At 42.5% G+C, this 11,829-nt stretch overlaps 1 protein-coding gene across 1 annotated transcript; it reads left to right on the top strand.

The window, feature by feature from the left end:
- Positions 1-72: 72 nt before the first annotated feature.
- Positions 73-11,390, top strand: LOC145305670 (uncharacterized). Its single transcript, XM_080147383.1, has 13 exons — positions 73-311; positions 499-577; positions 767-823; positions 903-962; positions 1,064-1,168; positions 1,331-1,390; positions 1,844-1,900; positions 2,259-2,321; positions 2,437-2,478; positions 2,625-2,660; positions 2,936-3,036; positions 10,117-10,210; positions 11,213-11,390. Exons 3-13 carry the CDS (start codon positions 795-797, stop codon positions 11,274-11,276), a joined length of 711 nt encoding a protein of 236 aa, XP_080003509.1. The 5' UTR covers positions 73-311; positions 499-577; positions 767-794; the 3' UTR covers positions 11,277-11,390.
- The last annotated feature ends 439 nt before the right edge of the window (positions 11,391-11,829 follow it).

The raw sequence follows: 11,829 nt of genomic DNA, 5'->3' as shown, positions 1-11,829 counted from the left end.
GTATTAAACCCTTTAACTTTCTACTCAAGGAATTAATTGTATTTCATTGACTAATCCCTCTTTGTAAAAGGCAAGTTCAGAGAAGTTAAATCTAGATGATGACTATAAAAGTATTCTAAATGATGTGATCAATGATGTAGCAGACTCAGATACATTTAATCCAATTAAAGTACAAAATAAACAAAATATAAGATTACCCTCCAACACACAATCAAGAAGTGACTATATTCCCCAAATTTACATTGATAGTGATGAAGGTAATGAACCTATTACTAGAGTTGATGATAACAGAAATCTTGTTCAAGATCAAGGTAAAGAATTTGTAAGAATATATGAAAATTTGGACAAATAGAACACCAGGAAATTATTAAAAGTTCACAGTCAGAATACTTAAAATCTTTTATAAATAACAAAAATAACTTTGTTCACAATCTATTTTTTTGGTTTTAATATCTTCATCACAATAATGTTTTTAAATTTTCAATCTTGTTAAATTAGACAAGTCCTCAGATGAGAAATGTGAGCCTGATACTTCAAATGAAGATTCCCCCAAACAATATGAAACTCAAATCCCAAGGTAGGGTAATTAATATTCATGATGTTTAAATTACAGGTTTTATCTTTAACTTACATGATGACCAAGCAATTCCAATTTTGAAACTTAATAATTAAGTTTACAAACTTAAAAATGTGCAAATAACAACCAATATTTAGGTTTAATTATAGTATTTGTAACTAAAATCGTTCAAAGCTTAATTTTTAAAAGAATAAGTTCTGCTAGCTGGAAACCAATAATGAATCCCCCAATGAATAAAGATCTTGGGTAAATATATTCTTTTTGAAATTAATGATAAATTATGATATATGTAAGTAATCAAAATCATTAAAAATGAATACCATAGAAAAATGCCTGTCAAATGGAATACTTATGATAGAAACAAACAAACAAATATAGATTCAGGGTAATTTGAAATAAAAATAATTCAACAAGTATACACAAATTAATTCATAAACAGACAAATTATAAAAATATACTGTAATTTAAAAAGTATTTACTTGCTAGAAAAAGTTCTGGAAGCTGGGGTACTTATCAACAATCATATAGAACCAATAATGGAGACTGGAATTCTCATAACAATAGAAATCAAAATACAGACAAAGATCCTAGGTACAAATTAAACATTATAAGATTTGAATAAATTAGTATTAGTTATGAAGAATTGAATCACATCAGTGTTTTTTCCTTGAAATTCCTTTAAATTGTTTTTTTTATAACAAAACCTGAATTAAAACAACATTATTATAAAACCATATAATAAATTTTAATTAGTAACAATGTCAAATGGAATGCTTATATACAGAGAAAAGAACCAGAAAATATAAATTCCAGGTTTTTATTTATTGACATTGCACTTTTTAAATAAATATGAGTATATTGATACTATACACACATTTATAATATAAATGAATGACTGTATATGTGGCATATGTAAAGTACAGGAATACAAAATTTATTATAATATAAAGATTAAAGATCAACAAAACAGAACAAAGGACAAACAAATACGGATTTTAAGGAGAAATATTCACAAGAAATTTTATATGCCCCTCTGAGATACACATAAGTTATTCTTATTCCACCCATGTATCATAGACAATTGGATGAAGAAAGTGATACATAGAGAGTAAATATGTTTTGGTCAAGGGAGTTTTTATATGATTTTTTTATCAGATTATTCTAAATTTAACCTGAGTAAAACACATATACCCAAAAGATAGACAGTCAGGAAGTCAGAAAAAAAGAGTCATAGAGTTTCTAAACAAATAAATTTGCTTTTATAAGGCCAAGATCTAGTAATTGGGATACAAAAACAAATCAACAACCCTACACAAATGATAGGTAAAATTTTAAGTATTAAAAGCATGACTACATCTACAAATGGTGAAGCTGTTTAAAATGTTTAAGCAAAATATACAGTGAAACACTGACAAACATAGAGACAGAAAAAAGAGATGAAAAGTTAACAAGGATGACAACATCCATAAGTAGCTAAGCTAAAAATGTTTGAATGGATATCGGAAAAAAATTTACTTCAGAGCAGTGTCATACAATAAACAATAAACTTGATGAAATAGAGAAATCATGAAACTTTAAAATGGCGCAACCATCATAAAAATCTAGGAATCGATCTAGCACCACAATTAATAGACAAACATTAATATGATCATATATTTATAGGTTATCCTAAAATATTTAGATTATTGACTGGTAGTTGGGACACCAAAAATTATGGTAAACAGCAGTATAATGATTTCAATGGGTATATTTACTGTTTAATTCTATGTTTCAGTATAAAAAAGATATTAAAGTTTATGAAAAAAGTAATTTATCAATTTTGATATACAAGAAAAGGAATAATTTAAATTTATTATCAGGGCAAGCTGGCAAACACCACCTAAACAACCTGCACAACAAATGTAAAATCTTATTAGATATCATTTGAAAAACTCATAATATTTTGCAATTTTAGAAATACACAATTTTATGCACAACTAAAATAAATGAAAAATGCCTTGAAATCAAACTAAAGTTTTAAAGAAATAATGTATTAATAATTTTCCAGGCCAGGTTGGCAGACATCACCATTTTATCAAGGAAGGTAAATTGTGACACTTTCAGAAATTAATTGTGAAAATATTTGTTTAGTTTTTAAGTATCCCTTGTAATTTTGACTTCTTATTTTCTTCTCTTTATCTCACTTCATTTGCTATATTTTAGAAATATTTGAACTATTACTTTCTTTTGTTCTGAAAGTATTATGGCTCAATAACACATTGAACTTTCACTGAACAAATAAAAATATTGAATATTAAATTTTAACACTTTAAAAAAGTTGCTACTGATGGTTTTAAATTTTTTTCAATATTTATTCAGAAGAAAAAGAAGTGCTGCTAAGAATAATTTAGTCAATGGTGAAATAAAAAATCCAATACAAAAAAGTAAAGAAGAAAAGTCAAATGAAAAATCGAGCAGAGGTGATAAAATTAAAGTTAAAGTTCAAAATGTTCTGCCTTCATATGGGTGTAATCAGATTGCTCGACTTTATTATTGAAACTTTTATGAATTCATTATTGTGAATAATCGGGAACATCTTAGTTTGAAAAAAATCTACGCATTCCTATGAACTAAATACAAGCAAGTAGATTATCTTTAATTAATATTCCTTGGTATTGCAGCACAAGTGTGGTATCCGCCGAGGATAAATGGCAGACACCAGAGTTCGAAAAGACTACGGCAGTGTGACAGACGTGGACACCTTACTATAGAGAAGCTACGCTTCTCTAACAATCACTAAGTAACAAACAGCATCTATTCAGTTGTTCCTTTATTGAAGGTCTAAGGGTTACTAAAGTTGTACAACATAATATAAATACATATGGATTAGGAATAAAGATAGTTAAGGGTAAATCATACAAGTAAAACATAGATAGTTGCAATGGTTAGGTAGATGGCTATCCCTGTCCGGGGAAGGCAGGATAGCCCATGGAACAACACAATAGGTAGATAAGCATAGAGGGGTTGAGTGGTAGGTCTGGGTACTAAAAAGGGAAGGTTTGATGATTACTGTGACAACAACAGTCTGTGTGGGGATGATTCTATCAGGTGAGGGAAGGCTTAGATCCTTTATCCTCAGGGTTGAGGTGGTGCTGATAACTTGGTGGTTGAAGGGGAAGGTTCCGGTGCTTAAGATGGGAGAGGGAGGGGTAACACCCCTCCCTCCAATTGCAGGACAACTGAGAGATGAAATCCATACCGTTATCTGACATATTTTCAGGTGGCTTTACAATTGTAGAATAACAGGATTTAGCTGGGTGCGTAGCATCACTATAATGTCTTGGTTTCTGCATGGCCCAGAGTTGCCGAATACCACAACTCTCCCCTCGGAAGGCTGGGAGGGGTTGTCTGCACCGCCAGACTTCCGACAGTGGTTGAGGCCTTCAGTTTGTTGTCCTTGTGGAGTGGGTCCGCCAGGATACCAGCTGCTGAACGGTGGTAGACTCCAGCCCTCCCCAGGTCGAACGGAATCTGCTATACCTGCTAGAGTAGCTGGTCCTGTTGGATGTTCTGGCCGTTGGATGTGTACCTCTGAGGCCACCCTGGCAACCTCCAGGGGTGGCACAGCACATGAGGGGGCTTGGACCAACAGCCGCCTGGTATACACCTCTTCAGGTTTCTCTACTGAGCTGGTGGTCTCCATCGTGTTGGTCACCTTGCTGCTGGCAGGCTGGCTACTGGATGCAGGCGCAGCTTCTTCGCCCTCGGGGCTGGTCAGGTTCATTCGGCTTCCGGGGTCTCTGTCAACGCGGGCAGGTGGTGGTTGCCATACTGTAGGAACGTTGCCTCCCTCAGGCTCATCCTGGACATTGGCAGGGTGGTGCATGGCAGTCAGACCTGCAGGGTAGGGGAAGGTAACCGTCCATCCCCTGTGCCGGAGGCTGTCTTGGATCTGCAAGGGTGGCTCCGCTCTAGTTGGCTGGGGGACAGGCCCATCCACGGCCACTGCTGCTGGTGGACTGGAGGCACAAGGCTCCGGATTTCCTCCCCTAGCCTGAAGGTGTCCAGGCACATCGTCTCCATCTTGGGTAGACATAATTGTTGGGGATCCTCTACTTCTATGGTTAGGCTCGGCACTTGGCGCATCTAGTGGAGTTACTCCCCAGGCCGCGGTCACAGCTTCTTCAGTTTGGCTGGTAATGGCTGATATCCTGGTTCCTGGGGCAGATGCAGGGGGCGCAGGCAAGTTTGACCCAGCACAACCTTCCTGGTACACCAGTGCAATACAATTACCCTGGCTTGGTTGAGGGAGGTAGACAGCTGGATGCAGTTGAGGGTGAGGGACAGCTGGACCCTCCCTGCTGGCTGGGGGCTCTGGCTGACTGGGGGTGACGGGTGTCACCCCTTCCTCTGGGGCTGCGGGCTCGTTCCGGGGTCCAGGTATCTCGGTGGCGGCGACGGTTGTCGCCCCAGGCACCAGCGTGGGGGCGCTGGATAGCACCCCCCAGTCTTCACAGGGGTCCAGGTCTCTCGGTGGCGGCGACGGTTGTCGCCCCAGGCACCAGCGTGGGGCGCTGGATAGCACCCCCCAGTCTTCACAGGTGGCGGCGACGGTTGTCGCCCCAGACATCAGCTTGGTGGTGCAGGGAAGCACCTCTCGTTCCTTCCAGGTGGCGACGCCGGTTGGCGTCCCATACATCGACTCAGACTCGCTGGCTAGCGCCTCTTGCCTCTCCCGTACCATCATGTTGAGGCCGACCGGCAGAGGCCACAGGACTTCTGGCTCCGCAATGTTGGGTGGCTGCACGGACACCGGTCCCCTGTGGTTGAGGCTGAGGTCCAGGCCAACCCGGTTGGGTTCAGCCGCTCCTCCAAGCACGTTGATCCTGGCCACTATGGTCCCAATCTGAGACACAGACTCCTGGGTAGCCGCGGCCCCAGCGGCGGCAGCTGGTTGGGGTAACGGCTGGGCATCTCCCTCCAGGTGGACCTGGGTGTCAGACTGGTTGCATGCAGGTTGTTGGGCTGCCTGGTGTTTCTTCATTGCCTGGTCCCAACCGGTTATACACTTGGCGGCTGTGTGGCCGTTGAAGCGGCAGCGCTCCTTCGTCCAGCTGGGTCCCATCAGTCCGGCTTCCCCAGGGTGTATCAACCTGCCAGGTCTCTCCTCCTCCAGTTGGGGCACCAGCTGACAAACAGGGTCTCCCCTACTAGGGGTCAGGCAGTGCTGGGCTGCTTGTGGTGGCTCCTTGGTTACATTCAGCCTCCTCCCCATACACACAGGTCCCTTCCATCCAACAGCGGCTCTCCTCTCCTGGGTGGCGAGGCCAGCCTCGGCCTTAGCTTCTGCAGGTGCTTCTCCACATGAGGGATCCTGCCTCTGGGTACGCCAGGTAGTTGGTAGCAAAGGCCGTTGATGGAGCCAGTCGGAAGGGGGGCTATGATCTCTGGGGGGTACCTGTGGCCAGTGTGTGGACAGGTACCCACAGTTGAACCAGCAAGGCCCAGAAGATGCCATACTGATGGTAGCCTGAACTGTATTCTGGACTGCCAGCAGGCTGTTGGTAGCCACCTGAGTTGGGCCAGAGTTGCCAGCTGGTATTGCGTCCCTGCCAGGCTCCGTCAGCTGCTGGTGGGGAGCCCCTGCGGTGGTTCTGGTTTTGGCAGGGGGTGGCCTTCTTATTGACTTCCCTAGTTGGAGCTCTGCATCCTGGTGGGCCTCCATCTTCAGCAGCATGGGGGGGACTTGGCTGGGACATGTGCAGTGGTTGAACAGAGTAGAGGCATCTGGTCTTGGAGTGTGGGGGAACAGCCTCACTGCTGCTGGTCAACCCTGCTCCCTCCGTGCGGGGTAAAGCCTTCCACTGCAGCAGGTCACCATTCCCCATCCTTAGGCCGGTCCCCAGTCGTTCCATGCCTGGGGGCTCCCAGAGAGGCTTGGGTGGCGGCTCCCCCACCCCCAGGTACGCGTTGGGCATCTGGGTGAAGAGCCTATTCCCGTGGGACAGCTCCCCATCCTCCAGCTTGGTGAGGCCAGCGCCAGGGAGGACCTTTCCACCCCAGAAACAGGTGGTACTGGCCCTAGGGCTGGGCCCCTTTGGAGTCTCAGTTCTGGTGGTAGTGTCCATCTTGGGGCTGGCCACTAAGTCTCTGAAGCTTGTCACCTTCTCATTAGGCTCAGTTGCATCGTTCAACACCCCCAGGAGGACACCTACAGGTTCAACAATCCCCAGTCCAGTATCGCCATTTCTCGTACGTTGAGCACCAACTGTACAGGAGCTGTGCAGCGGACATTCAGTCACCCTTCCAGACAAGGGCATCTCAGGGACCAGGGGTCTGTGACCTGGCATGTGTTTGATGTTCACTGTACTCAACACAGTAGGCCAAAGTAATAACAGAAGCAGCATCTTGTATGAAGAAGCAGAGAGTGGTGGGGTACAGATGTTGGTGGTTATGGTCCAAATGAAGACTTCTGTCCACCACAGTGCCAGCAGCAGGCCTAGGCACACAGTTAATGCCCAATCAGGAATGTCTTCTATTGCCGCACGTCGGGCTAGGGGCTGACAATTTCTTATCTTGTAGATATAGGAGCAGAGTAGAGTAGCCGCGCCGCAAGGAGGTTCGAGCCGGCTCACCCCTATTATAAATACTATAGCTGTGTAATTAGGGTGGTAGTCCACGTAGCCGTAGGCTCGGTCCTCCTGGCTCAAGAGTTTCTGTGGCTGGCGCGTCCCCATGATAAGTAGCAGGGGGTTGGTCTGTTGGTAACAGCGTCTTGTTTAACTGTTGAGCCTGAGTTGTTCTCCTTTCCAGTATAGCTCTTGATTTCTGTGATAACCAGCGGATCTTAGCTTAGAGATAAAAGGGAATATGTTAGGTATCCATAGATGTCTCTAGGAGCGTATCCGCTAGTAGATATATGGATAGGTAGGCTATCTATATATATATGGCTACACTCCCATATATATATATACGTGTATAGGAATATCCCCAGAGCTAGCTAGCTTTCCTCCTTGCTCCAAAAAATCACGCTTCCTCTGTATATAGTTCACAACTATGAGGGTCTATGGTCCAGGTACACACCACCACTGCCCAGTGTGGGGCATCAAGTCAGGCTATGTCCACAGGGTGGGCGTACTTTCGTTCAGTTACCATATCAGTTTCCAGTGTTGTATGGTGAGGTTAGTATTCACTTACTTGCACCCATGATACAAAAAACAACACTATTTATCACTTGGGTATTTATATATACATATATTTGTTTCACTAACCACTCAGCTTTGAAGTAGGGTTGGCAGGGCTAGGAAGATGTTGAGGGTCTGAACTGGTCTGAGGAACTGATTTAGTTTTCCTTATCACACTGTAGATAGGGAGGGAGGAGCTTGCAAGTTTTTCTTCTAAAAAAATATCTCTGTTGTATGCTATAGAGTGGCTCCTCTCCTGTGTGTGTGTGTGTGTGTGTGCGTGAAATCTCCTTTCCTTGCAGCGCGCTTACGCACCGTCAAATCCGCGCACACAGGTAAAACGCGCACTTATCCCTCAACTCGCTCTCTCATTGGTCCGCTTTGTCCGTTGAATTTTTATGATATGTCCCGCACTCGGTTGCGCGATCCGTAAATGGCGCTCTGTCCTCCCGATCGCTAGCTCCACACCGTGGGCGGACTTAGTCAAGTGTGGGTAGGAGGGGGGAAGCGCGTGAGGGGACGGGGTAAAGCCGTCCGTTCCCCCTGTGGGGAAGGGGGAGTGCTGTGGGTTTGAGGTAACTGTGTGATGAGGTAATGTTGCCCTCTCTCCTTAATCCTAGGCTTATTGTTATATCACCTTGATTGTATTCTCTTCAATGGAGAGTGGGCCCCTCCCTTTCCTCTGGAATAAAGGGTGTATTTGTTGTGCAGGAGGCTTGGGTGGTTAGATTGTTTATCAAGGCATTGTTATATTACATCTAGATTCTATTTTTGGCCTTATCACAATACATAACAGATTTGCTTACCAAGCCTGTTCTATTTTTAGTTGTTATCACAATACACAACAAATCCAAGCCTGTTCTATTTTTAGTTTTATCACAATACACAACAAATTGTTTGCCAATCCTTGCTCATAAACCTATTGTTTAACCATCACACTAGGGTGGTAATCCCTACAATGTGATATAATATCTGCTTTTCTAGATGGGTGGCTGCGCTGTAGCCTCTCAGGATACTTGGAGTTGACGTAGTTTTCTCTGCTTTGGTACACTACACTCGTATGTTGGCTCGCAGCTCGCAGCTATGTGGCGTGTTTCAGCCTATCGGCGGCAGGGAATGTCCCGTCCTACAGCGCCGTATATCCGAATCCGACTGTTGGCGGCAGGGAATGTCCCGTCCTGCGGCGCCGCTGGTTCGAATCCTTGGCTTGTTTCAGTCTATCGGCGGCAGGGAATGTCCCGTCCTGCAGCGCCGTGTATCCGAATCCGGCTGATGGCGGCAGGGAATGTCCCGTCCTGCTAGCGCCGCTGGTTCGGATCCTGCTATCTCTTGCAGTAAATGTTGGCCTATTTTCAGCCGTTTGCACTTATTTGGCCTGTTTCAGCCAGTCCGCAGGCCTGTTTCAGCCTTTTGAGCGCTCAATTCTCCGTTAGATGGCGGCGCTTCTCGCGGTTCTCCGTCAAGTTTCGCTGTTTCACTTCCACAACTGCCGGATGCAGAGTTAGACCTTGCTATCCAGGGTGGGTAATTCAGGTTGCTTGTGTCAGTTTTGCCAGTTTCACTGCTGGGAGTACCTTAGCCTCAGCTGCGCGTCTGCTCTACACTTGTGGTTTGCCGTAATCTCACACAGCTGTCACCAAAAGTTGTGGTATCTGCCGAGGATAAATGGCAGACACCAGAGTTCGAAAAGACTACGGCAGTGTGACAGACGTGGACACCTTACTATAGAGAAGCTACGCTTCTCTAACAATCACTAAGTAACAAACAGCATCTATTCAGTTGTTCCTTTATTGAAGGTCTAAGGGTTGCTAAAGTTGTACAACATAATATAAATACATATGGATTAGGAATAAAGATAGTTAAGGGTAAATCATACAAGTAAAACATAGATAGTTGCAATGGTTAGGTAGATGGCTATCCCTGTCCGGGGAAGGCAGGATAGCCCATGGAACAACACAATAGGTAGATAAGCATAGAGGGGTTGAGTGGTAGGTCTGGGTACTAAAAAGGGAAGGTTTGATGATTACTGTGACAACAACAGTCTGTGTGGGGATGATTCTATCAGGTGAGGGAAGGCTTAGATCCTTTATCCTCAGGGTTGAGGTGGTGCTGATAACTTGGTGGTTGAAGGGGAAGGTTCCGGTGCTTAAGATGGGAGAGGGAGGGGTAACACCCCTCCCTCCAATTGCAGGACAACTGAGAGATGAAATCCATACCGTTATCTGACATATTTTCAGGTGGCTTTACAATTGTAGAATAACAGGATTTAGCTGGGTGCGTAGCATCACTATAATGTCTTGGTTTCTGCATGGCCCAGAGTTGCCGAATACCACACAAGCACTACATAATCAAATGGACTTTATTGTTCTTGTTTAGAGAATAACAGAGATGAAAATATTTGGTCAGAGTGGACAGCATGGAGTAAATGTTTGAAAAGAACTTCAACTCATGGCATAAGATTTAAGAGAAGGTAAATTTTTGACCTAGACAATTTTTTATCCTAAGTTATTGGTATAGATTAGAACTATTCAAAGCAAAATTAAATCCTTTTTATTAAATCTAATGGGATTTATTTTTATTTTATTTGTAAAACTAGCAGCTTCGCCCCTAGCCTCAAGAGGTTTGATCAAACTAAATTTTCGTATTTTAGATTTAAAAGAAAAATTTTCAAATTTTTTTTTTGTTGGGGGATTTTTTGGGGGGGGGGAGGGGTAGCCAACCCCACAATTTTAATTTTAGTTTTAAAAATAAAAAACAATTTGAGGGGTGGGGGTATTTTTAATTTTTTGTGGGGGTTGGGGTGTCCCAACTCCCAAGAAAATAGTTATAAACCCTCCCGGGACCTATGAGAAGCTACCCTATAAAGGAGAACCCGATCGGTTCAGCGGTTAGCGAGATCCTTCGCTACAAACAAACAGACAAACAAGGAGACAGACAGAAATCGTTCTACTTTGTATTATAGACTAGCGGCTACGCCCCTAGAGGCCTCTAGGGGGACTTGAGGAGAGAGTCGAATTTAATAATTAAATTTCTTATTTTAGATTTTAAAAGAAATAGTAAAAAAAAAATTTTTTTGGGGGGGAGCGAAAATTTATTTTTTTTTGGGGGGGGGGTTGCCCCCCCCCTCATTTTTAATTTTAGTTAAAAAAATTCAAAAAAAATAAAATTAAGGGGGGGGATTTTTCATTTTTGGGGGGGGTTAGGGGTGTCCCACCCCCCAAGAAAATAGTTATAAACCTTCCCAAGACCTATGAGAAGCTACCCTGTTAAGGAGAACCCGATCGGTTCAGCGGTTAGCGAGATCCTTCGTTACAAACAAACAGACAAACACACACACAAACACACAAACAGACAACTTTGTATTATAGATATACATTAAAAATATCTCATTTGCTAGATAGTTTGGTGTTCTTTGAAGTTAAAGCACTCGTTTCTTCCATAGTATTCCTTCATTTTATCAATTTTGTTTCAGGAAATGTAAAGTAAAGGATTCTTGCATTGGCATTTATAAAGTTTCTAGTTTCTGTAAAAATTAATTGTTAGTAAAAATATGTTATAAAATTTAAGTTTATACGATCATTAATCATATTTGTAAATTATTAATTATGATAGAATAAATTGATTAGATTTTGTCAATTTTTACCAAAACAGTGGCTTCGCCTTTTACTTCTACGGTTTTTGTAACGGAGAGGTAGAAGGGGCTTAAAATAGCCTAAAACCATGCCCTTAGACTGAATACCTGAAAATATAAAAATTAGATTACATATAGCATATACAAAGGATATAGTGGTAATGAAAAAATCTAATTTGCAACAAAAAGTTAAATTGTCAAAGCTAGAATCTATTAATATATAATTTTTCTTTCTTTATCTTACTATTTCCCCCTATTATCAATTTCTTCCTTGTTTTATTCCATGGTCCATAAACCTTATCATTTTTGTTTTTAAATGTCGTCTTTTTAAAAAAAATGCGCGAATGCCCCGTATTTTTGTAAACACCGGTGACTTGAAAGTAGCAGAAACAAGAAGAAAATAATGCGCTAGTCATCCTTAACATAAATTGGAAATTAATGTAAACTATTAAGTTTTA

Source organism: Acartia tonsa, chromosome 14 (assembly GCF_053477335.1).
Source record: "Acartia tonsa isolate MP-2025a chromosome 14, ASM5347733v1, whole genome shotgun sequence".
Taxonomy (NCBI): Eukaryota; Metazoa; Arthropoda; class Copepoda; order Calanoida; family Acartiidae; genus Acartia; species Acartia tonsa.
The sequence above is the reverse complement of the archived record's forward strand: the minus strand, read 5'-3'. Positions and strand labels throughout refer to the sequence as shown.